This window comes from Columba livia, chromosome 10 (assembly GCF_036013475.1).
Source record: "Columba livia isolate bColLiv1 breed racing homer chromosome 10, bColLiv1.pat.W.v2, whole genome shotgun sequence".
Classification (NCBI taxonomy): Eukaryota; Metazoa; Chordata; class Aves; order Columbiformes; family Columbidae; genus Columba; species Columba livia.
The window spans coordinates 14,642,218-14,667,984 of record NC_088611.1 but is presented as its reverse complement, the minus strand read 5'-3'; the positions used below and the strand labels follow the sequence as shown (position 1 = coordinate 14,667,984).

Here is a 25,767-nt window from a genome sequence, read left to right as displayed (position 1 = left end):
TCTGTGCTTATTTATATTTAAAGTGTCACTGAGTACCAGCAATGCTAACACACCAGTAAAACATCAACCAAAATAGTACCAAATAAATCCATTTAAATGAATGCTCTCTGTTCCTGTGTCTCCATAGAGCTGGATGTGACCTCTGTTCTGCAGCTTTCGCAGAAAAGTGGTGACATCCAGTCCAAATTTAGGAAGAATGAACTGCATGCTTTGTTTATGCCAAGATTTCATTATCTTTTAATGATACATAGCTGTTGATTATCTCTAAGCTCAGTTCTAGATTTCATTAGATGAAGTAGTTTGAAGTCAAGATGGTGTGTGATGCATCAGCTGCAGAAAAATATTTGCTGATAAGTTTTGAATTACGTTATTACCTTCAAGTTTGATCCTGTTCATATTCCTTCTGTAACAGATTTCTTTAAACATTCTGAAAAATAAGTACAGGGGCAGGAATATTTGGTGAACATCAAATTAGTCTTCTCCCACAGCCAACAAATGGAGTGAAGCATTTAAACTGTATTTACTCTTCACATTTGCATTTTGCCTTTATTTAAACAAAAGAACTAAAAGATATACCACATTTTACATCAAAACTAGTATATAGAGAGCAAGTGTTAAGAAGAAAGAGCCACCTGATTAGTCTTTCAAACTTCTTTTTTTCATAGGCCAATGGAATAGTGAAGGAGAGTTTCTGCTGCTCTCGTCCATCTCAACCACCCATGGAGGTGCCCGGGGTTTTCCAAAGTGATTTTTGAAGAGCAGTTTCAACAGTTGGAATTGCTATTGCATCTGAAGTTCATGCCAATGGTCACAGCCCAATAACTAGCAGCAGAAAACCTTTGTAATTTAGGCAATTGCTATTAACACGGAAGTGGAAGGAAGGACTATATAATTTAACGAAGTCTAAAATGGCTCAGAGCCAAGGGAAATATCAAGCGTCTGCAAGCAAAGGAGAAAGCACGTTTTTGGAAGAAAAAGACCAGCAGTGTAGAAGCTACTTAATTTTAGAAGTCTGAAGAAATTTCACCTTTTGCAATGCCATTCAGTTTTAAAAATAACATTATTCCTAAACATGTAATGTTGAAAGAAAAGACTCCCGTGAACCGAAGGTCTGGTGTGATTGCAACATCTTCAGTAGGCAGCTTCTGATGACCTCCTACAGGACAGAGTGCAGCGGACCACATGCATCTGGAACAATCTGTAGTGAATTCTCATAACAGCATTTAATAATTTATTTATTTCAGAAGACAGAAAAATTCCGGATGTGCCTGTTATGTTTCTGGTTGTAAAACATTTTTAGAAATAATAACTGGTAGAAGCTGTAAATGGTGAGGTAGAAAGAGCTGGAACATCAGACTGATCAGACCAAGGTTTGTCCGATTGGTGTTCTCCTCCTGACAGTGAATTTATGGTGGATACCTGGGAAGGCAGGAAAGGAGCGAGCTGTCAATATTCCCCAGTCATCAGCAATTTGCAATCTGTAATTGCAGAGGTGGCATCTTAGTACTTAATAGCCCTCGATGGATTCTTCCCAAGAATTTATGTTGCTGTCTTTTGACCATTGGAGACTTTTGAGCATGCTGTTACTATTGGCTGGGGGAAAATCCTTTCAAATGGGAAGTGTGCGCTTTGTGTCATGTGTTTGTGACAAGAACATCTGAGCTGGCTGTGGTAGCACTAGTAGCAACCTTTCTCATTAATGTGAACTGGGAGCTAGCACATGGCTTTCTGCATTTGTTGTGTCCTTGCAAGGAAGACATTTTTGCTGGGGCAACACAAAATAGCACGGGTGGCTGTGTGTGGCTGCAAGGCAGGAAATTTGGGCTATGGTAGGTGCTGACTTGCAAAGTTAGCTTGGATGAATCACTTTTCTCTTTGTTTACCTTTCTGCCGAGTTTTCTCCTCGGATTGGACAGGAACATCACCCTGGCCTGCCTATAGTCAGCTTTTAGCCTATTTTTTCTTGTACTTAAATAGTGTGTTGCAGCATCTGGATTATAAACAAGGCAAGGGAATGTTTTAAATCCCCCAAATGGGGATTTGCAATGTAAGTCTTGTGGAAACATTCCTACTGAAATCGGGTTATATAAACCTCTGTAAAGTGTGGACTCGCCTTGTGGACATTGGTCGCTCACCAGTCCAAGTCAACCTCTCAGTTACTGGTGAGAAATTCAGGAACTTTCTGTACCCCCGCCCCTCTCTCTTGAGTGAAGTTTACCCCTTGCTAAGTGTTGCCATGACCTGTGAATCCCGTCCTTTGTTCTTGAGTGATCAAAATAAGTCTGACACAGGATTTTAGGTGACCCAGAGGTCATGCAAGGGAATTGCAGCCAGAAGGTTAAAATTGCTATAGCAGGATGGGCAAAGATGGGGCTTCTCCATATGCAAATTCCCCTGGACCAGAGCCTGCAGAAATGTGTCATGAGAAACAATAAGTTAATATGTACAGGGAAGAGCAGAAGGAAGGAAAAGGGAGATCTGACAAATAATTTATTAACATCCATAGATATCTGAGAGAGGCCACAACTCCAAGCCCTGCAAATGAGGAGTTCGCCCTGAATTTGTTCCTGGTGGGTGAAGGGCCATACCTGTCCATGCAGGCTTGGTTACTGGGAGATGCGGTTGCCTTTGGATGGAACTTGAGGGGTTGGGTGGCAGGGGGTGTTGCAAGTTACAGAAAGGTCTTGTGTCTGAGGTTATAGCCTCTGATCTCAACCTTTGATCTCAACTGCATCTAGGGTGGGGGAAGAGTTCAGCAGATGACTTAAAAAGCTGAGTGGGTTGCTGCCAGGGGAGCCAGCAACCAGAGTGACCCAGGGAGGGGAGTCCGAGTGGTGCCACCTCTGCCGAGGAGAGAGCAGTCCCTCTGAACGGTCAGTGAGTTTGCGTGTCTGGTGTGGGGTGGCTTGCTTGGGTTGAGGGAAACTTGGCACCAGGGAGTCCCAGAATCAACAGGTGAAGCTGCATTAGGCTTGGTTTGGATTTGTCATGGTGTTCTCATTTAACAACAAAAAAAAACTCCCAACCAAATAAAATAAATGTTGTAGAAAATAATTGTATAGTCCAAGAATAGTCCTCAGTTGATTTGGCTTATGGAATGGAGGACTGTGGTTGAATGTGTTTGTTCCAAAAGTCAAAAGTTCAATAGATTAAGGAAAGAAGATGATATCAACTGGATTGAGATGTAAGGGCTTTGATTGTGCCATAGAACTGAAATTTCTTTATTTTGAGGTTATTGATAGTAACCTCAGCCAAGAGGAGGGTAGAATAGGGGATAAAGTAGATCCAGATGTGAACAATGAATAACAAACCATAAAAAAGTAATGGGAATAGAGCAGGAAGCCTATAGGGAATGGTGGATGTAGAAATAGGGAGTCTAGACATGTATAACATCATAAAAGCAAAATAGAAGTAAAACAAGAAAGCCTACAAGTGAATTTGAGTCAGACCATGGCTGTAAAAAGGCAACTCTTATGATTTCCTCTGCTACAATAAAAGGTGAATAAAGACATGGAGGTTTCAATGCTCTCCAAGTAAAGCCAAGATAAAACCTGTCAAGGAAGGGGTGAGATGGGATGATCTCAAAGAGGTGACAAATGAAACTCCACACACAATGCAACTGGAGACCAAAAACTGAATGATAGAATCATAGAATAATTTGGGTTTGAAGGGACCTTCACAGAGGATCTAGTCTAACCCTCCTGCCATGAGCAGGGATGACCTGGAAAATTGTAGTAATTTTACTATTTTACTTCAGGAGTGTGGCAGGGCCTGAACAATGTTGAAGAGAAAAGGCAAACATGATCCTAAAGGTAAACAGGCATTGACATAAGAAAACGAGGGCTTCTCAGAGGACATCAAACAGTTTAGAAAAAGGAAAATCAAAACATAAAAGACTTCCTTGAAGCCCATATTGGAGAAGGAGCTGCTACGGTGCCACACGGAAATGAAGAACAAACCTGTATAAGGTGGGGGGCTGGTGCAGAGCGACTTTAAGTTGACAAAGCTATGATGGAGAGGCTGGTAATGCCCCATGAGAAGAAGGTCCTGGGCCCCCTTTAGGGCTGATGTCCACACAAACCATGGAGATGCCACAGGAGAAATAAGGAGAGAATGTGAATGTAACACCTTCCTGTCTGTTCATTGACCAGGCTGTTAAACTGTTAAAATAATCCCTGAAGTTCGGTTCTTCCAAGTCAGTCTCTGTAAGCCTTGCTTTACAGTCAGGGAAGTGAGAGTCAACTGATGTGATTTTTAATTTTTAGTGTACACTACATTTTCATTTAACTTCAGTTCCTCTCTTTGGTTTTCCGAATTATGTCAGAATTTGCTCTGATATAGATGAGCTGGACAATGAATTTGATACCATAATCTGATTTTATGCTAATGTCTGCTCAATAGATCTCCCGTTAAACAGAAAATGAAATTAAAGGAACAAATATATTCATAATGTGAGACTTTTAAATGTGGTGTACAATTAGGCACAGTTTTACAAGCATAATGAATTGGTGGTAATAAAAAATAACCTTTTTTGTTAATCCTTGAAAATATATTTAATGTTCAAGCTCAACCTTTTTAATGGACTGCTGAAAAAGATTTGAATTTGAGGGACCTGAGAATTTTAGCATATCCTAAACTTTGGTGGATTGCGAATACCAAACATAACATTAAATAAGGAAACATGTCCTCACTATGCTCACCACTTCATCAGTTTTATTTTGTGTAATTTCAGAACCACTAGGATACATCAATATTTTTGTGAGCTTGCTGTTCTCCATAATATTGGAATGGCCTAAATTGGGTAGAATAACTAGAGTTTTTTCTCTACTGTTCCAGTAGTGTTGTCATCCTTACAGTTTGAATCCAAACTCAGTGCACTTCTGATGTTCAGCAAAATGTGTCCAACTGATATCTGAGCCTGCTCCTTCCCATTAGCTCTGAGATGATGCCCTTTCCTATCAGCTTCACTTGCTTCCGAGTTTGTAATGTATATAGAAGGCAATAAACCACCTTTTATCCACAAAGATGCAGGTGCATCTACCTGGCTTGCTTGCTGTGGAAACTACTCCCCTCTGCTCTACTTTAATGTCTTGACCTCCAGAGATTTGTGCATTAACTCTTGAGAAGCACATGGGTTTTACTTTTCTTTTTACTCTTTTTATGTTAATGGCCAGGGAGAATGGGAAGAATGCGAGTGAGTGAATGCCCTCTTTGATCCGTGTTGCTCCTGAGCATAATCTGCTAACCTGGCAGGCGCCAGGCACAAGAGGAATTGCTGCCCCTAAGTAGGAAGAAACTTCAGCCACTTTGCAAGCAGTTGCTTGCAGTTTACTCATTGGTTTTGGGGCAGCGAGTGGCTGAGAGAGCCTCGTCCCCCTGCAGAATAGGGCAGCTGGACACGGCGTGGGACCAATCACCTGCTGTTCACGTAAAAGGAATTGTTCTTTTAAGCCCGGATAACCTGAAATTGTAAGGTTGTTCTACCCATATCTGAAAAATACACAATGAAGTGTTTACCCTAAAAACTGTACAACTGTGGCATCTGGTTCTCTACAGAGGGACTGCGGCAGGAGCCGCCTCCAGAAGCCATCTCCAGAAGGCATCTCCTGAGGTGAGACACTGAGCTACTGGCTGGAGCTGGGAGAGAAAATGGGGACATTAATGTCAGTTGTGAGTAAGGAATGTCCCAAACATGGCTGCTGTGGGAGTAATTTGAGAGGGTGTATTTAAATAACAGTTGAAAAGGCTAGACAGCATTATTGGAGAGGGAAGGGTGATTTTGGTTTCGTTCAAATTGAACAATAAAACTGTCAATAGCCAGCAAGAGTTCAAGAGTGGGTGTACCCACTGTACCTCTGATTTATTTCACTACACTTTAAAATGATGCCTGACTGTATGACACACGTATTCTGTAAAACACATGCATCCTTTGCTCTGCAGGACACCAGGACGTGTTTTTTGCTCTGAAATCTGCATTGACCATGTCTCCTCCAGTCCCTTCAGACCTGGGCTACGTGCCTCCTGATGGCGGATGGGGCTGGGCAGTGGTGTTCGGAGCCTCCATCTCAGTGGGGTTTGCATATACCTTTCCTAAAGCTTTCACAATCTACTTCAAAGAGCTTCAGGCTGTTTACAGCATCTCCTACAGCCAGATTGCCTGGATAACGTCCATCATGTGTGCTACCACCTACGGAGGAGGTAAGTGAAGCAAGACTGTATTTTTCTTCGGAAAAGAGTAGGTCAAATCTCTAGACCAAAAGGGGAGGGGTGAATATATTTATTTAAGAAAGGTCTTGGAAAGCTCTAACTGCAAGCTTGGCTTTCTGTTTTCTGATGATGTGCATTGGCAAAACATAGAAAACCAGTACTGCTGAGTATTTTATTGACAACAGATACGATGTCACTAATTCTTGTTATTTCACCAGAATCTTGCGATGTGTGGGTGGAGGCTTGGCCTTGGCTATGGTGGAATTACTTGAGTCTTGGACAGTTATTTCAGCATATTTAGTATTATGTCTTTCATTCTTTTCATATTTATGGCTTTTGTTTTGAAACAAAAAAATGTGTTACTTGCACTCATGATTGATTGTAGAGAAGATGCTGACAACTTGAACCTGAAGTTTTTGCTGATGAACAGGGACAGCATACATGCATGTAAATATTGAGGTAGTTTGTAATATGTTTTTCCCTAATTCTGTTGCTAAAATGTTGCTGAAAATAATTTCTTAAGGGGTGATGTTTTAAACTTGTCTCTGCGGAATCTTTCTGAAAGGACAGATGTGTTCACCAGGTAATTCAAGTTAAAATGTACTCAGGCCTCGGCTGCAAAAGTTGCCATTGTGCAGAGGTTGTGGGAAGGTATGGCTTGCCCTTGTAATGAAATCACCACGGGGATGTTCTCAGAGGGATGTTTACCTCAGATACTGATGCCAGGTATCAGTCTGCCACTTTGATCTGAGCAGCTGGTGTGTACTTTGCTGTTAATGGTTAGGAGAGGACCATCTTGCATTTAGGTTGCTGATGCCTGTGAGGTGCAGCTGATGGAGGTTGTTGCTGGGCTCTCAGCTTGGTCATTCTTAGCTTGTTTTGCAAGGGTGAAATGTAAAAGGATTAACACTTAAGAACACAATAATCACAGTGACTCACATCTACCTAAGCCTGTATTTTTCCTCAAAAAAGGTCAGTGACACACATTTTGGGAAACACTATTACAAACAAGTTGTAGATGGAAGGGTCCTCTCCATCCCCCCTCGCATTCAGGACGGTTCAGTTTGGAGGTTTCCTGGGTCAGACACCACAAACTTCAGGGTTCATTATGTGTACAGAGGCCGTGCACACTCATCTCTTGTACTTTAGGAACTGGTTTTATATGGCAATTAAAAAAGATCTGTTTTGTCATCCAATATGAGATGGATTAAGGTAAAAGAATAAAAATTTCTGTAAGGCTCAGCTGGCACTCAGGACAAGGATACACGTTGCTCTGTCAGTGCCCCGAGTGATGCTTGAGACTCTGTGGACAACCCTTCTCTTTACTCTCTGACAGCTCGTGCCTCGTGTTATTGAGCATGCGATTCCCAAGGTGACTGTGTGCCTTGGAAAGCTGGCATGAGAGAAAGCAACTTTTTACTTACCGATTCAAATCCAGCCCTTGTCAAGGGAGATTGAAGGCTCCCGTTGCCACTGAGGCAGCAGATGGTCTCAGTCTGTTCCCAGTGGGCCGTGCCAATGTCACTAACCCGCCACCACAAGTGGGGCTGGCTGGCACGCTGGGGGTTTGGGAAGTACACGACCAGAGGGGTGTGAGGGATGAGATGTTTCCCTGTTTGCAGAAAGAAGCTTTCCATGTCTGTCTGGAGTTGATCGGCAAGACAGCGAGGAGGCTTCGTTGGGCTCTGCTCTCTGTTGCAGATGGACAGAAAAGCTCACTTCCAGGGTTATTAAATCAGCAGCTCTACTGAGCACCTACTTCCCCTTGAAACAATGAATGTGTATCCTGTGGCTGCTGTTTGGCTGTGGTGGTTCAATGTCAGGAGCTGAGAAGGTCTAATGGAGCCTGAGGGAGAGACTGGAGAAGCAATTCAGGTTGTGTGGGGCTGCTAGAGGGCTCGATTCCTCAGGGTGGCTGTTCAGGGACCTTTGAGAACTGGACATCTGAAACTAAGCACTGAACATTAGACGTATCTCAGACCAGTATTTCGTTTTCCATGTTCTCTGAGCTAGAGCCCTTGATACTTGGACAAAGATAGAGAGGAGAAGATGTCCCTGCTTATTGCAGGGGGTTGGACTAGATGACCTTTGAAGGTCCCTTCCAACCCAAACTTTTCTATGATTCTATATGGCACGGGAATTGTTGTCAGTGATCTAGATGAGGTAAGAAGCCATTACATTATACAACTTGTGGTTTTCTTCATTGACCTTCCCATCTTTAAATACAGATTTTTTTGTGACATCTTATTGCTGCCGAGCTATCATTATAACCTAGAGCTGAGTGTGCAAGCACCTGACTTTCTCTGATATCACCTGTAACAAGAGGAGGTGTCTGCATAACCAGGAAAATACAAGATGCTGTGAAGCAAGATGACTTTTTTTTTCAGCATTGCATTTACTTTTACACAGACCTTGGGCTAAGAACTCAGTCCTGGCAGGGGGTCCTGCCTGTTCCACCTTTCTGGTGTTTTCACTAACACTGTTTATTGCTGCATGAGCACCTTTTCTCTCTGGGGATCTGTCCCATAGTGCGGTAGCTCTGTTGCTATTCACTCAGTTTTTAAATCACTGTAGCATCTGGGTTTCAAAATATAAAACAAAACAAAAAAACCCAAACCAAATATTGAAAAAAAAATCTTAGGAAGAATCCTTCTGTAATGATTGTAGACTCTTCTAGAATTAGGGGAGATCAATTATCTCCTCTGTTCTTGTGAATGATTAATAATTCTAAACATTTTCCTGTCATGTTCTCATCTTTCAGTTTTTTTCCAGTAAACAATGTTGACAACTCCAGAGATCTGAAAGCAGTAGCATGCTAATAGTAATTGAAGAGGGAATGACAGTAATAACAGATTTAGGAGTTTCATCTTGATTGAATAAATATCTTTGAGTTCATAAGTAATTCAATAGTCAGTTTGATCTTCCTTTCAGCTACACCAGCATAAATCTAGAGCAATTCTGTAGCATCCAGTGAAGCTGCACGTTGTGTTTGAGGGAGGAGGAAAGCACCAGCAAAGCCTGCCAGGGTGGCTGAGGGCATGTGGGGGATCCTTTCAGGGAGAATTATGCCTTTAAATCTTAACTTTAGTCTTACAATATTCAGAAACACTACAGCTGGCTGTATACAAAATAGTTTTTTAGGATGCTGTGTGTGTGTTTTGTTGCACTTATTAAAAAAGAAGTTTTAATGAAAACTAACATTGAATATAATTTCTGGGTGAACCTTTGGCTGCACTGAAGTCAGGAGGCACCTTGCCGTCACCTTTAGTGGAACCAAGATTTAATCTGTCAGCTGCAAAGCTTGATCTGCTGATCTGTAGCGGTAGAAGCCTGGCAAATTGCAGCCCCAAGTATGGCATTTGGGAAAGGGGGCTGAGAACTAATGCAATTTTAGAAATTTATTCTGTGTCTTTAAACACTCAGTTTCACAAAGGTCTCCAGGAACGTGAAGTGATGGAGTGCTCTATAAACATGACCTAGATAACAGGTGCATTTTTGAAGCCTGTCTTATGAGGAGTAATTTTTGTGGCACTTAGTGGGCCCTTGGGAAGGTCAGTCTGTAAACCTAGGATTACAGCAAGCTTGAGCAAATACTACACTTGGACCAAAAGTCTCCTCTTTTTGATCTTGTTGGGGTAACATGGATGTACAGTGTCAAAAGTTCAACAAGCTCCTACAGAACAATCTGTGTAAGACCTTGAAAGTTAATACTAAAGCATTGTGCTTGATCTGCTGGACAACGGTCAGCCAGAAGGGCAAAGCAACGCAGAAAAAGCAGGCACAGGAGCCAGGACAAGTTTACCTACAGTAATATTGTGTATTGCATCACCCTGTGTGAAGGGCACAGAGGGCTGATCAGCCTCGAGCGATGTTACACACAGCCACCCACACCACGCCATGCATTGATGCATGAGCTAATCTCTTCCCATGTTCGATTCTGTTTCTTGTTTCTGTTTCCCAGCATTTAACTGAATTTGAATGAAAGAGTTTGCTGGGTTTTCTCCACCCCATGAAGAAGAGCTGGTTATGTGCCGACCTGATCCTGCAGTCCTGCTTCCCACCTGCTCCCTTGCAGTGCCCGGCAGCCTCACTGGTGTTGGGAGCTGTGTGGTGTCAGCCAAAACTGGCTTCTGCTCTGTGCATCCTTGTCCTTGAAGCAAATCAAAGGTGCCTACATACATGCAGCAAACAGCACTACCTGCTCCCACAGTGCCACAGTCCTAGAGGAAGATTTCTTGGGGGAACTTGTGGCAAGATTGGCTTTAGATCGGACATTAGGAAAAAATTCTTCATGGAAAGGGTTGCCAGGCATTGGAACAGGCCGCCCAAGGAAGCGGTGGAGTCACCATCCCTGAAGGGGTTTAAATGGCATTTAGATGACGTTCTTAGGGATATGGTTTAGTGCTAGAGTTAGGTGAGGTTAGGGTTGGACTTGATGATTCTGAGGGTCTCTTCCAACTGAAATGATTCTATGATTTTAAGAGCAGAAGCCCTCATGGAGTTACGATCACTTATCACAACAGTTTTTGTTTGATAAGGGGAAAAAAAAGCCCCAGCTGCCTCTTTATGACAGTTTTCTGCAGCTTTAATTGACTATCCCTCTAATACCTTAAAACTTGGGCAAGGTGGGGTTACTTTTTCGGGAAAATACCTGCATTATTTAATGGCTCAGAGTACTATGATCCGCAAACAACCATGTCCTAGAGACTACTTGCAAACCTGTGTGACATTCCCCTGTCCCCAAGCCACTACCCACAATTCAGGCTCAGCCAGCAGCTCCAGTTTTTTGTTGTCCTAGGGTGGGAGTTCCTCTGGGAATGGCCTTGTATCATCTCTCTTCTCTCGAACATCAGGACGGTTTAATGAGATATAAAGCTTTCCACCTTGTTGAAGGCACCTTGTTGATTCAGGCAGCCCTGAGGAAGGTGATCTTTTTTTTTCTGTCCTGTTGACAACTACTTGAGAGTTTATTTGTGGCAGAACATCCTTGGAGACAGCTGTGCCACCACTGCTTAGAGCCATGCCTTGGAGAAGGTGCTTGTGGAGAGGCTGAATCAGTTTGGACCCTGCAGTCCCGATTCATTTGACAGTGTAAGCCACAGATCTTTGCTGACCTGGTTCAACTTCACTGGAGTAAGGAAGGAAACTCTCACAAGAATATTTCCAAGAGAAGCCACAGGAGACTGGTGGCTTTGATGGAAGTGAGCCCATGTCCACACACCTTGGCTGTAGTATATGGGGGGTAAATCCACCACTTGGAAACTCTCTCCAGGTTTGCAGACTGTGACTTTATGGGGATCATTTAAATTAATTCAGGATGAAAAATGTAAGGAAGTAGCATTATCAGCAAACAAGCCTAAGAGACCTGGCAAGCATCGTGTGGAATATGTGTTGAGATAACTCAAGGCAGAGGCGAACACTGTACATTAGCATAATTTCACATCTTCCTAAGTGAAAGGATGAATGGGATCACAAGAAAATAAGTATTTTAAGTAAAACTGGGATTATGTAGTGACTCTAAAATTGGCTGAAAGTGATAGAAGAAGCTGTGGGGTGGCGGAAGCTGCTGCCTCTGTTGCTGGTGATCAGGTGTCCCTGGTGGGACCAGATACTTCGTGACAGTGTTGGGGATACACAGGGGGTACCTGTGGGACACAGTTTACCAGGACTTCCCATCTTTAAAAGAGCAGAAATGCAAGTGCTTTATTTTTTATGTGCTTTTTGCTTCAAAATAAGAACAGGAGGGCAAAGTAGGGAAGGCAAACTGGAATAAGATGGGAAATCAGTACTAATTTTACTGTGACAACACTAAAGTGCCTTTATTCACTGTATGTTTACCTTGAACAGAAATGTATGAACTTATTATCCTGGGGTAAAACCTCCCAGCAAGGGAAACAAGGCTGGAAGTGGGAGTGGAAAAGGCAGAGGTTTCCCTCTGCATTCAGTGTCCTCTGGTAAGGGGTCTCCTTAACTTTCGGTACAAATGAAAGAGTGACCTGCTCTACTCTGGCTAATGTGTAATTACACCTTCAACACAACCTTCTGCCCTAGCTGTTTGTTTACCCATGTTTGTGTGCACAATCTGAAATGCCACCAGCCTCTTCATTTAGCAGTGTTTGGAAAAAAAAACCCAAACAGTATCTGTCCTAATTTTCAGTCACTCAAGACCTGGTGTAGCCAGACTTCTGCCATAAAAGTTAATAGATAAATTCTTGATGCACCTTTGGGTACTTTAACCACACTGTTTTTCCCTTTCTATACAGTCATTTCCAAATACAACAGAGGAAGATTCTACTGGGATTAAAATGTAAATGAGATGAGGAGGCAATAGCAAAGGAATAATTTGTTTTAATTCCCCAGTGAAAACATTCCAGTTATTAGATTTAGATTAATTGTAGCCATCTTTTTACCAACACAATTGTTTTGTTTTGGGCTGCTGATTAAACTCCTGCAACAGGGGAAAAACAGAAGGAGTGATGTCACTGCTCAGTTTATTTTATCTCCAGGAAACCAGCATATCCACCAGTGATGCTTCATGCACCTGGCTGGTGCTATCTAAGAGGTTTTCTGGCTCTGGAAAGATTTATTTCATGTTGCATGAATCCCTCTGCCTGCCTGGCCTCTGCACTATTGATACTGGGGCTTAGCAAAAAGCAAGTTTGCCATTTCATAACTTTCTGTTTTGACCTCTCCTTGATCCCTTGTAAAACATTACTCAATGGAAAGCAGAGCCACGATACTCTGCCAGCATCCTGGGTGGTTTCCAGCAGCACCAGCACCGATGTCCCTTGGCTCCATGAGGTGTCACCTAGCTACCAGGTGCTGTGACACATGGGACTGCTGTCTCTGCCTGTATCAGAGCATCCCGCAGCCGTGGTGAGGCTGCGTGGAAATTAAAAGACCCCCAAAATAGCCATGGGGATGTCAAGGGATGTGATGACCACACTTGACCTGTGTGCCCCATTCAAAGCACACGTGGGTGCCATGGTGGTCGGGGCACTGGCTGCATCCCTCCTGCCGCACCCCGGGAACTGCTGGCCAGAGTTAGGTTCCCTTTAATTAAAGCCTTGAGCATGAAAATATTAGTGGCAAATCCCTGAATGCTGGAGGCCTTGTGACTAAACACTGAGGAATGTGTTGTATCAGCCTGGTCATGCTCAGCAGTGAGGAGACCGCAGGGGATAAGGATAATTTGGGGAATTATTGATCTGTCCCCAGGCTTGTGTATCGTGATTGCATCTGGTCGGGGTCCAGAGTCAAGAATTTTGCTGAATTCAAAACTTTTCCCAAGTAATAATCTATATTCATATGAATTGATCCCTTGTAGATAGTACAGGATATTTTTAGGAACAGAAAAGTGTTGGCCCATTTTTGGAGGAGAGGGATACCTCTCTCCTAAAACAGACTGCACTGAGGAAAGTAATAGTGTCGTATCCTGGGCCAAGGGGTCCAGCCCTTCGGTTTTGCAGACAATCACTGCTTATAATCTCATTCATAAATTCAGAGGCTCCATTTTAAATGTGGTTATGGTTTGGATTTCACTGCTGGTGCATTTCATGAGCAAATGGCAAATGACAATGGTACAGTTTCAAGAACTACAGGTATGCCATGGAAGTGAGAATCACAGATGCATTAAAGAAGTGCAGAGTTGCCTCTTCAGGTGCTCACTTGCTCGCTGCTGTTTTGATGCAGCAGAGCTAAGAATGTTGTTTTTTTTTTTTTTCTTTAATGTGGAAGAAATCTCTAAAGCCTTTAATTGACTTTCAAAGACTCAATGAGGGAAAAACACTGTTTGGGTTGTAGAGTACTAACTCCTACCTTTGGCTGCAATAAAATGCCTTGCGTAAAAGGCTTAAAACAATTCTTTCTAAATACCAAACTGGTCCACTGGGAATAAATAGAAATGCTTTCCATTCTCAGGGGAGCCTTTTTTTTTTTCAGGAAAAGAAAAACAGTCAAACGGTCAACACTAGTCACTTCTCTTTTGTGACCTTATATTTTAAATAGTTTATTAAACCTTGAGTATCAATAAGTTAAGGAAATTAGTTAATATGATTTTAAAATTGTGACTTAATAGATGTATGGGAACTGTCACAGAAAGCTTTGCAAAGATTGGAAAACGAGCCCTTTTGGGGAGAGAGGAAGAGTTTCAGGTTCTGCCTTGCTCCCAGCCCTCTTGCCCCCTTTGCCCCTCTCCCTTCGGCAGCTCTGGAGTGGAGCCCTGGAAATACAATAGCTGTTACTTATTTATGTGGAGGACTGCGATAGGGAAATGAGTCATTTGAAAAGGTGTTTTGCAATTTTAATCAATTTAGTTGCTGCTTGCCAACAAATTAAAAACCCTGCCCTCCAGGAAGTGTCTGCTGTCTGTGGATGAGTAAATGAAGCCCGGCTCCAGTGGGGCTGTGCTCATGAAATGGAGGGAGAGCACTAGGCAGCTGCTGTGAAATGAGCCTGAGTCTCCCCAAATTGCTAGGAAGTCCTTTTTGACCTTGTGAGCCCAGGATTTCTGCTGTCAGTGCCCCCTTCCATCCTCAAGCTGTCACACTTTGCTTGTGAGCTTGTCTTCAGCGCAGCGACACGGGAACAAAGACTGATGGATTTCAGGCATCTTTAGAAATAAATATCTCCTGCTGCAACTGGTTTCACGCTTTAGTTTTGAGTTTGCCAGCAGTTTGTGTGAATATTTACCCAGAAAGTGTCATCCCAGTGTTTGCTGCAGAGGAAATTCTTCAACATTATACCAAATATAGTATTTCTGCAGAAGGAAACTGTCCCATCTTTCAGCCAAGATCAGGGCTGGAGTTTTAGCTGCTTCTTCATCCCTCTGCTCCCAGGGGTTTCTGTCTGCCCTCCCCACCCTTGGCTCTGATGCTAAGGATCTGCCCAAATTCAGTCTCAGGTATGTTTATTTAGATTTGGTCCAACTTTTTTTTAAATTTATTTTTGGCAGAACACAGAAACCAGCTGATGAAACGAAGGTCATTTACTTTCATTAGAAAAACTCCACCGATCTAAATTCTCATCCCTCTGTAGGAAAACAGAAGAAAACGGTCCTCTCCCCTTGGCCATCCTCTTGTTCAGCTGCAGATAGGGTTTTCATGTTGGGGACACCTCAATTGTCCCCTGGCAGTGGCAGCCTGCCTGTCACTGCACCCTGTGCCTGTGCACGCAGGGCTGTACATCGTACAAGCAATGCTGTAACAGCAGGAATCCTTATGGCCCAGAAAGTGTGTCTGGGCTGTTACCAAAACCAAACTCTTTAGGTCATCATGCTATGACCCTGCACCTGAGAGTAAAGGTCTTCTGGTCGTTCTCAGTTTACACAGTTTTACAGGAAGAAAGAAATGGTAGTAATAAAACATCTTACAGATGTGTTGTAAGAAGATCTTTAAAGCTCTAAGTTAACTGTGCCAGGAAAATTACTGAGCAAGGCACTGAGTTTTTCTCCCTCTCCATTATTGCTTAATTATATGTGTGTATGTAGAAAAACGGGATTTACAGTAACACAGGGTCAGCTTTGGAACGTTGGAGGGAGGTGGAAATTGGGAGTCAGGGAGCTCCTAATTTCATTAGAGATTGACATATTGTGCCTGAACCAGAAGTGGTATCACTGTTAAAATCTTGTTGTTAAAATTAGAGAAGAAACACCCATCTGGACCAGCAAGTTTTGTCTCCCCGTTCCTTGGGAGGAACTTTGCACAGGCCCAGAAGGGCATGAGACAGGGCAGCAGCAAAGCCTTACAGAGGGATTTGCTCTTTCCTGGACTAACTGGGAAGGGCCCCAGCATCCCCAGGCAGAGGGTGCAGGCAGGCTGGGACCTCCTGGCTCTGGTGAAGGGGGAGAGCCCAGTGTCCCCCGCGACATCGGCATGGGGGTGACATTCACCTCAAGAAGAGGAGGAAAGAAAAATGTGAGCAGCAGCTGTGTTTAAATGCAGATTTTGAAAACAGCTGATTTTCACATGCCTAACTTAGCAAGATCTGGTTTTTGTGTGTTAGGTTGTCTTTGTTGAAAATAGACTGAATACAGATTTGCAAGAGATTAGGGAATAGTTGTTGTGAGCTTTAAAAGAGTGAGATGCAAAGGGGAACTGGGAGCTCTGCTTAGGGGAACTGTGAAGAAAGGGACATGTTTGCAGTGGAAGTAGTGTAGTCGATTTGTATGAAAAATGTCTTTTGCAAAATTTTTTGTAAAATCTGCCCAAACCATACACCTCAATTTAATGGTTACAAATGGAAGAAGGTCTCACCTGCCATCTTCATATGAATTTCCCCAGAATTGGGGCTAGGAGGGCACATGCTTAAATTATTTCAAGACCTATGGCAATGTTTTCTTAAGTCTGGGGAAGGCAAGCTTGAGCAGGATATATGTCTGGCAGCAAAACTTCAACTTTCTAGCAAGAGCAAACACTGCTAATGTTTCCCCAAATGAACTTTAATGTGAAAACTACAATATGCAACAAACTGCTGAACATAAACCGCGAGTGGACAACTGCCCAAGTTGGTGACCATGTAGTGGTTATGGGGACAGTAGAGCAGCTTTGTGAGGAGACGAAAAGAGCTGGGATGCTGGTGAAAACGCAGGAAAAACAATTTAAATTTGAATAACTGAGGATGGTTTAATTAACCCCCGCGGGGTCGCTGGGTGCTGGTGCTGCCTCCCGCAGTGCCTCGGCTTGACGGGGCGGCGGGGAGAGGGCTAAAAAATAAAATGTGTGGGGAAGAAGGGAAAAGCAGAAGGGATGTGAATCCTGGAGGAGCTTTGGTGTGTCCTCGGCTGCCGGGGCGGGGAGGGAGCGGGGCCGGGGCTGGGGGGCCGGTCCCGCCTGGGGCGGTGCCGGTGCCTCCCCCGCCCCGGCGGCCGCGGGGGTCGGGGCCGCGCTCCCGGAGGTGGGTGCTGCCGCGGGGTCCCACGCGTGTCCGGGGCTTCCCCCAGGGAGGGGACCCGGGGCGGGGAGACTGGTGCAGCGGGTCGGAGTCGCCGTTTCAAACCGGGCACCTCCACGGGGCATTTCTGGCATTGTCCTGCTCCCCCCAACCCAGCCCCAGCGCCGGGAGGTAGCATACAGCTGATATTCTTTGCATTAAATGGCATCGCAAAACGGCAGGGGTGGGGCGCGACGTTAGAAATAAATAACCAGCTTGAAGCTGCATTGGTTGGGGTGACGTTGTCGCTGCAGATGGGTTGGTCTGGGGGAGCAACATCTGACTCTGCGCCTTTGCACTTTGTTTTTCAGGGTTCCCCAAGGAGCACAGGGCGGCCGCTCGCACAGCCTGGCCATGCCATCCCCCCCTAAAGTGGGGCGAGCCCCCGGTGCGCTGGATGGCGGCTGGGGCTGGGTGGTGGTCTTTGGCGCTTTTATTTCTATCGGCTTTGCGTATGCCTTCCCCAAAGGGGTAGCCATCTTCTTCAAAGAAATCCAGGATTTCTTTGGCACGTCCTATAGTGAGATCGCGTGGGTCTCCTCCATCATGTTGGCCACGACGTACGGTGCAGGTGAGTAAACCTGCACCAGCTGCTGGATGAGATGTGTTGTAAAAGCAGAAATAAGCCAGAAATCTCCACTCTGGGCCAGTGTACAGGGGAAGCAGCAGTGTCCATCTGCATGGGTAGTATCAACAGGTTTATATTTGGATGTTGTTTCTAACGTTGTTTAGGGAAACATATCTGTATGCAGAGCCTAAAGGGCAGGTTTTTTGGGTATAAATTGGTATTGGTGGGGATTTTCGAACAGACCTGGTGCTTCTGAAGAGTGTCACAGGATACAGTGGGGTGCAGGTGTCTTTTGACCATTCTGGGTGCCTTTTGGGCTTGTCAGAGACTCCAAATGCCTTTGCAAATGTTGTTTGTGACCACTTTGGTGCTGACATCCCCTTTATTTTCATCTGGGGCTGCAGCATCTTTGTTGTTTTTAATAATTAGCCTTATTTCACTAATCCATATGCAGGGAAATGCAGAAGCCTTTGTAAAGGAGTGCAATAACCTCTGCACACTGGAGACTGAGCTGCACGGTGTGTCCTATTACTGCATCCCCTTCCCCAGCCACTCTGCTTGCTGCGGGCTGTGTTGGGAGATTTCTCCGACACCACAAGCAAAATATGGCCTTGGTCGCATCACACAGCACCTCCATCCCCCCAAACACTGGCAGCACCAGCCCTTGTCCTTGTCTGAGTGGCGAGGGGCTGGGCGAGCTGTTTCAAGGGACTCTGGTATCCTCCTGCCTTGCTTTGACACAAGTTGGGAATTTTGCACCCAAGAGGCTGTGAAGTAGTGGGGTGACCCAGACCTGGTGTGTTGCTGAAGGCAGAAGCGGGGATCCTCTACCAGAAAACAGGAGATAATCTACGAGAGCTTTCTGTGGGCATCAGTGGAAAAGCCCCAAGAACAGGCTGGTGTCAAATAGCTGGGTCTGCATTTCAGCCAAAGGTAAGCGTGAAGTAGAGCAATAAAGTAGCTACTTGTTTATTGTGGCAGCTTGTAATTACAACCATGAGATAGCCAGAGTCAGATGTTTTTAGCAGTTGCAAAGTGGTGCATAGAACTTTACTCTTTTTTTTTCTTTTTTTATGATTTTGATACCACTTTCAGGACTCAATGAAAAACTTGTCCTGCCTTTGATTAAATCTGCAATGGGACATAAACAGGAATCACACTCTGTAATTGCAGGAAACTTCATCAATATTTATCCTGGCTATTAAAGCAATTCTGAAAATGTTCTTTGTTTTCAAAAATGTATATTTTTTTTTTTTATTCCTTAATAATGCACTGTAGTGCTTTTTAGAGAGCAGTTGGTAATGAAAGATGCTTTCTAAAAGTCTGTAAAGTGCCAGCAATGCTTGAATCAGAGCCCATTATAATCCACCCTGTTGTAACCCACTGCAAAGGCTCGGCCCACTGAGAGTAGCTCTGCAAGGGCTGAATTCCTCTTTGAGAACCCACAAGCGGAGCACTTTGAAGGCCAGACACAAGCCTTGATTTTAGAAAAACAAATCCTCTGCTCAAGCCAGTGCTGTTGTCCCAGAGCACCCCACCTGGCCTCCCTGATGGGATGCTGAGCCCAAACCCTGGGGAGCACTGTGGCTTTGGGATAGATTTTCACTGGGGCTTGTTATTAAATACAGAGAAAAGCACTTCTTCCCTCAGCCCCAGCAACCTAAGTAAGCAGTGAAAAGGAAACAGCTGGGCTCTGTAGGCTGAACAGGAGCAAGAGGGCTGCAGTGGGGGTGGGAAGTGCTGCAGTGGAGGGGGAGGCAGAAGGACCACTTGTCATTTAGATGTTACTTAAATGCTGTCTTAAAGGGTTGAGGTAAGTTATGTGGAATGTCTCTGAAGCAGTCAAGTGGGCCTATGGTTTGTGTGTGTTTGGTTGCCTACTAACAAGTGTCTAGGAAGCTGCATGTTTTAGAAGTCAAAGACAGATGGCTAATGTTTGGTACCAAAAGTGCATGGATGAGTGGAAGTTGCTGTAAATTTTGTGGTGTGGTACTAAAATTAGGACGTTGCTTGTTAGGAAGGCTGTGATTGAGGTTTTAGGATAGGTGAGTGTGCTAAATATGTCCGATGGAGAACAGGGACTGCTGTTCTCCCTGATGGCTGGTGACAGAACATTTTGCTGGGTCTTCTCAGTAGCTCGGGGCATCATACAGTGTAAGCCTTCTTCCCAGGGAAATGCTGTTTCTTCTGTTGCACTCATCCCATCACCTACCCAGTAATGCTGCAATAAAACCACCGAGGCAGTTACCTGTATGTTGAGGGCTCCCTGGCTGCCTGTGTGCGTTGTTGTCAGCTCTGCTTTGTCTTCCAACAAAAACATATCTCCCCACTGTCTGCTATGGCAGAGATGCTTCGTGCCTGACTACAACTGAGTGCTCGGTGGATTAACCCTGGTCCTCTCAGTGCTCAAAGTCACTCACAGGGGTGTAGCTGGGGGCTTGAGCCTCTTAGGGTGCAGGTCATGGCCGAGGAGTTGGTGCTGGAGCAGGTGAAATGCTGCTGTGATCACCTCTGCCTTCTCCCACCTGCAGGCTTTCCAACCCACTTTCTTCTCTTTCTCTCTAGTGTTCATGCCAGTGCTGTGTGCTCTGCACCTGGGATGTTGTAGTGCACTTTAATCCCAATTAGATGAGTGCCTCCTGCCTTTTTGTAAGGAGCTTTAACTTCACCCTCCCTTATGCTATTATACAGTAATATGTGGGATGATACAACTTGGCACTGTCAGACTTAATTGCAGGTGATTCTACCTTTGTACCTTCCCACTTGCTTCACAGTTGCTTATGGTTATGTCCGTTTAACAGTCCTCCCCTCCTCTTCTCTGCTCTTCAATAAGATTTATACTTGTTTGATTATCCCTCTCTCTGCAACGATCCAGTCTGAGATGCAGAGTTGCCCTGTGGCTGCAGACAGGGCCCTGGTGGGAGTTTGCAGAACATGGAACAAATGAAAACACACGTGCCCAGGAGTGTCTTTAGCACATCTAATTTGATTGACTGGACATTTAATGCCAGAGTGGGTTTGACTTATGAACGACTTCAGTGATTTGGAAATTCTCATTAAAGAAGCAGGACGCCAGTTCCTGTGAGCTGCCGAAGTCTTGCTCTGCTGCAGTGCCTGTTAGAGCTGCTAGAATGCCTGTGCAGCAAAGCTTGATTTACTTTTCTGAAAAACTAGGTAGGTGTTTAACTCTGGATTTTTGCTAATCTTTTCTGAAAGAAAAGAAATTCTAAAAATGCCAAAATAAGCTTTCAATGTAATCCTGAGTAACAAGTGGAGTTTCTAAATGAGGTAATTATTGCCATGGCTTCTTTATTCCCTACCTTCCCAAATTGGTGATGAGGCAGAATTGTCACAGCCTACATGGAGGTGCAGGGGTGCATGGGCTATAACCCGGCAGGAATGACGCCGGGTGCCCTGAGCATCTCCTACATGAGGTGTCAGGCCTTGAGTCTGGGGGAGCTGGAGAGGCTGAGTGATGCATTTGCATCACCACCACAAAGGAAACCCCCAAACTTGCCTAATTCCTCCTTCCCTCTGCTCCAGCAGCAGTGAATAGCCATGATTTGGAAGGTGCCCACCTAAATCAATGGCTTTCCTCCAGAGTGAATGGACTCTGCTGTTCCTCAGTTGGGTTCAGGGAAAGGCTGTAGCATTGCTGTCTCCTCCCTGTGTTTGGCCACGTCTCTGGGCTGTTGGTGGCTGTTGAAACCAGGACTCAGAGCAGCAAGGCTGCTGTCTGAGCACAGGATGTCCCCCACGAGGACTGACCTGGCTGGTAGCCCTGCTTCCCTTTGTTCGGGGCCGCTGAGCTGCCAGCACTTTGGCAAGGGTGCAGAAGATCTGATGCTCTCACTGACAACAGCTTTTGTTTGCAAACATCCTCAGGAGACAGTCCTTCATTTCCTTGGAATGCTTGTTGGTGTGGGGACTCGTTTTTAGGTTGTGCTGCTTACTGTGTAACAGAGCTTATGTTTACATTTCATAAATAATGCAAATGAAGCGTATTTTCTGAAAATACATGAACTAACCAAAATCTCCACTGGAGTAGCTCTGTTGACTTTGACAGCATGGGTGCAGATTTATGGTGAGCACCTGAGGCTTTGGTTTGTAGCATTAGAGCAGTGCCATGTTTTCAGACTAAGGCTGAAAAATCAGCAGCTGAGACTGTTTCTGCCCTTCACTTAATTCCCCTAGGAAGCCGTTTTACACCATCTAAGGCTCTGGCAATATATATTGCAGAAGTTTTAATGTGTCTTATCCCCCAGTTTCTTAATCTGAACTAGGTTGCAGAAAACAATTCTGTCACTATAATACAAGTAGTAAAACAGATTAGTGTGCAGTAAAGTGGATAGTCTGGGCTTTATGATATGGTACTTGTAGTTCTTGCCACTCTTCATGTTCAGCAATTCCACTTTTTCAGTTGCAGAGGGCAAAGCAGAAAGTTGATGAGTGAGGAGCACAAGGAAACATTGCTTTTCTATGGCCAAATCCTTGTCGATCTGATAGAGAAGGATTTCTTTGAGCTTGTTCTTTACCCCAGATGAGAAAAGTATTACGGCACAGAGTCTGCCAGTTATAAAAACAAGAAACCAGGATCTGTCCATAAGGGACCAGGGGCGATGCCACCATCCTCCCTGCAAGGTCCTTTCAGCTGCACCTCTCCAGGTATCAGGCTCTGGGAGTGATGAGGACACACCAACATTGTCAAAATGTGGAGCATTGCAGGGCACCCGTCGTGCTGCTGTGTGCCCTTGGCAGGGTTTCCTTTTGCAAACTGCCTCCTTGGACTTGTGCTATGCCAACACAAGGCCAAAGCTCCCCAGGTCTTTCCTCCTGCAGGGATGAGTGTTGTTCAAGGAGACAATCTTGAATAATATAATTGGAAAACTGCAAACCTTTGGTCTTCACGTCTCCTGACTTGGGCTGTGTGCCCACGTCATGTTTGGGGTATCAAACTGAGCTGCCCTTTTCCCATTTTTAAGGGTAACTCATTTCAAGCCAGGCTATACATGAGTCCCTGGAGATAAACATTACCCTGGGAAGGCAGGAAGCAGTTGAGCTCCCAGGAAAGAAAACACAGAAGCAATATTAATTTGATAGTAATTTAGTTGCCCTACTCAACACCGAGGGAAGCAGCCAAACATTCTAAAAATAAGAAATACTGATGCCACTAATTTAATAGCAGTAACATTCTCGTAGGTGTTATGGACTCCTCTAGAGCTATAAGGGAGGTAAGGATCATGGGAAAAAGTAATGTCTTTTATTATGGACAGCTGTTAGAGTTTGAACAATGAGTGGGCTTTCTGGCACATGTGCCAGAATAGAGAGAATGATTTAATGCCTAGGACAGTGTATGCATTTTCAGGTGTTTTTTATGGTGACTGTGTGGCCAAAATGCTCGTTTCATCATTGTAATGGAACAAAAGAAGTCATCTGAGTGACACTCAGAGACCAGATCCTGACAGTTATTTCAGCTGAAAAGCTTGAAAAGCTGAGGCTACGGCAGGAGATATCTGACCTTTTATTTTTTTCCCTCATTTTGAAGAATCTCACTCTTTCTTTTGCAATTTCTGTGCAGCTGAGCCTTGTGCATGTTTGCATACAGATTGTAGATGTAAATATGTGCTGCTTCTGTTGCGCCTTAATACATAAAAAGCTAAGTTGCATCAGGACCATGCATTATTTTTAGTCAGTATGTAGTGCAGCAGAGTTTTGGCCTCAGTCTCACCATACACTCCTGTAATACACCCTCCAAAATCCCTGGATTGCTGTTCTTACGCATCCAAATTTCTATTAAAATTAGGGAATCACCTTCTGTCTGTTTTGCCAAGACAGGAGCAGTGAGCCACTTTTTGTGAACACAAGAAAAATGAGGGCCTTTCTGAAGTAAAAGCCTTGTCCTGAAGACAGCCAGTGTTTATTTCTCTTGTTATTTATTATTTATTGTTTTGTAGTTGGATGAAATGTCTGTAGATTAAATTCTGGATATGCTCCACAATTGAGTCTTTTCTCCAAAGAAACTTTCTCCCAGAGCTTGTAACTGCAAAATAGAGCATCTGCTAAAGCAGCAAGGAAGAGATTGGGAAGTTGAAAGTCAACCATTGACCTTGAACATTTAATCCAAAATTTTATAGCTGTATTTTATTACACTGCTAGCATGATAAATTGCAGTGACAGGTTTAGAAAGCACCTTACAGCATGTGGTGGCGTGAAGCTATATTAATAATGAGTTTGATTCTGCAGTTTTTAACTTAATCAAAGCTGCCAATGTTCTCTTCTGGTCTGGTCCAAACTTCATCAAAACCTTCTCTGCCCGCAGAAGAACCTCACCCAGGGTTCTCCACCCACCCCAAGTGCTTGCAAATATTTGTGAAGTACCACATTGCTAAAAGGGGAAACTGAGGCATGGGAAAGGAGGTGTAGATTTTTTTTCAAGGCCAAGCAGCAAGTGGGTAATGGAATCCAGGCCAGGCCTCGGGAGGTGCAAGAACTCTGCCAGCCAGTTTTGGCTCAGGCATTGCCTGGGCAGGACGTGCCCTGATGGGTGGAGGTTTTATTTGCTAAAAGGTTTGTGGCAGGGGAGGGGTGCCTGCCAAAATTGTGCATTGCCTAGCATTTAGCAGTGGATTTTCTGTGTGTGCAGTCCCAAACCATGGGCATCTCTCTTGCTGCTGGGGAGGTTGCTGCTTATATGAGAGCAGGTTGGCTGTGGGGAACATCCTATGGGGCTGCCGTCCTGTTTATGCAATAATCTCTGCAAGGCACATGTCCTTTTGCAGATACTGTGCTCACATGCTGTTACTACTTTTTTCATCCCCTGCTGCTGAGAAAGGAGATACTGGAAGGTGTGCTGGGGCTTTTTCTTGTTCTTTAAGAAACCCAGAGCCCCAAGCTTGTGAGTTCCCACACAAGTGGCTTCACTCCTAAAATACAAAGAGGTTATCCTTGTGTGTTTTGTGTGGGTGGTTGCACAGGGGCTTTCCATAATTTTCTACAACATAAGCTAAGCAGAGAAATAAAAAGGTCAGTACCTGGTGATGGTTTGCACTCAGAGATACTCAGCCCATACAGATGCAGTGTGGATCTGTGGTGTGCAACCAGCTGCTCACTGGTCTTTCTAGGAAGTCCAGCACCTGTGTCCTCTGGGTCCCGTGTTGTGTCTGACCACCCCATGGGATGCCTCAGTTACCCGAGGGTGTTTGAAATGACTTGAGCATCTCCATCATCAACCCTTAGTGCTGGGCAAGAGTTATGAGAGAGGAGAGGGTGAGGAGGGGAGGACAGGTGATATTTGCAGTAGTGGATCATGTGTCAGCTCTCTGCTTATGTCCTTACAGGATTGGTTCAACAAAAATTCTCGAGTAGGGCTTTCACTAGGACTTCCCTAGGCATGTGCGTTTCCACCTGGAAATTTTGTGTAGGCTGAAACAAAAGGAATATCTCTGTTTATCCACAGTGCATCCTGCCATCATGGCCCAAGCCCAGGCAGGTGCTCCCTGCATACCTGTGGCTCAGCTTCCCAGTGCTGGACTTCATCCTTTTGCTTATTGTCATCACCTCTTGGAGTACCATCAAGGGTCAATCAGCCACCCTGTGTCATTCAAACAAGATGTCTTCCCACACTGGGGCAATCCCTGGGGTAGCAGCACCACTATGATTGTGGATTTTGTTAAGAGAGCTGGGTGAGGGATGATTTGATTTCTATAATGGATAGTGCTGCAGATTCATATACTTCTCCTGACTCTCAGAGAGAACTCAAGCCCTGCAAGGTCACCACATATGTGCTTATATTTTTTATTTTTTTAAATAGCCCTGTTCTACTTAAGAGCGATAATAGCACTATAGGTTCAGGTGAAATATTTCTGTGTTCGTGGACTTGGTCACAAAGCTTTATCATTTTGCCCTTTGTTGGAGCTAGCAAGGTCACCAGGCAGCAGTAACAGAGATGTGATAGACTTAATAAAACCCAAGATTAATAAGAACTAGGAAAAAGAAAGCGAAGAGTTTTGGCTGGGGGGTTGTTAATGCTTTACAGGCAGGTGTTAAGCCCAGGAGTAAGTCAC

The 25,767-nt window shown here is 44.4% G+C and overlaps 1 protein-coding gene across 9 annotated transcripts in view; it reads left to right on the top strand.

Moving 5' to 3' along the window:
- The first annotated feature begins 2,786 nt into the window (after window positions 1-2,786).
- The window catches only part of LOC102093310 (monocarboxylate transporter 2), a 41,977-nt gene continuing 18,996 nt past the window's right edge, over window positions 2,787-25,767 (top strand). The window contains exons 1-3 of one of the 9 annotated variants that reach the window (XM_065075464.1): window positions 2,787-2,873; window positions 5,175-5,611; window positions 5,941-6,198. In XM_065075464.1, the coding sequence (XP_064931536.1) occupies window positions 5,982-6,198 (217 nt within the window). In that variant the 5' untranslated portion in view covers window positions 2,787-2,873; window positions 5,175-5,611; window positions 5,941-5,981. Of the gene's footprint in view, window positions 2,874-4,332; window positions 5,612-5,940; window positions 6,199-16,906; window positions 17,101-17,162; window positions 17,269-17,447; window positions 17,708-18,158; window positions 18,638-25,767 lie in introns of those variants that run through there. The other 8 variants (XM_065075465.1, XM_065075467.1, XM_021291773.2 and 5 more) reach the window with 8 other exon arrangements.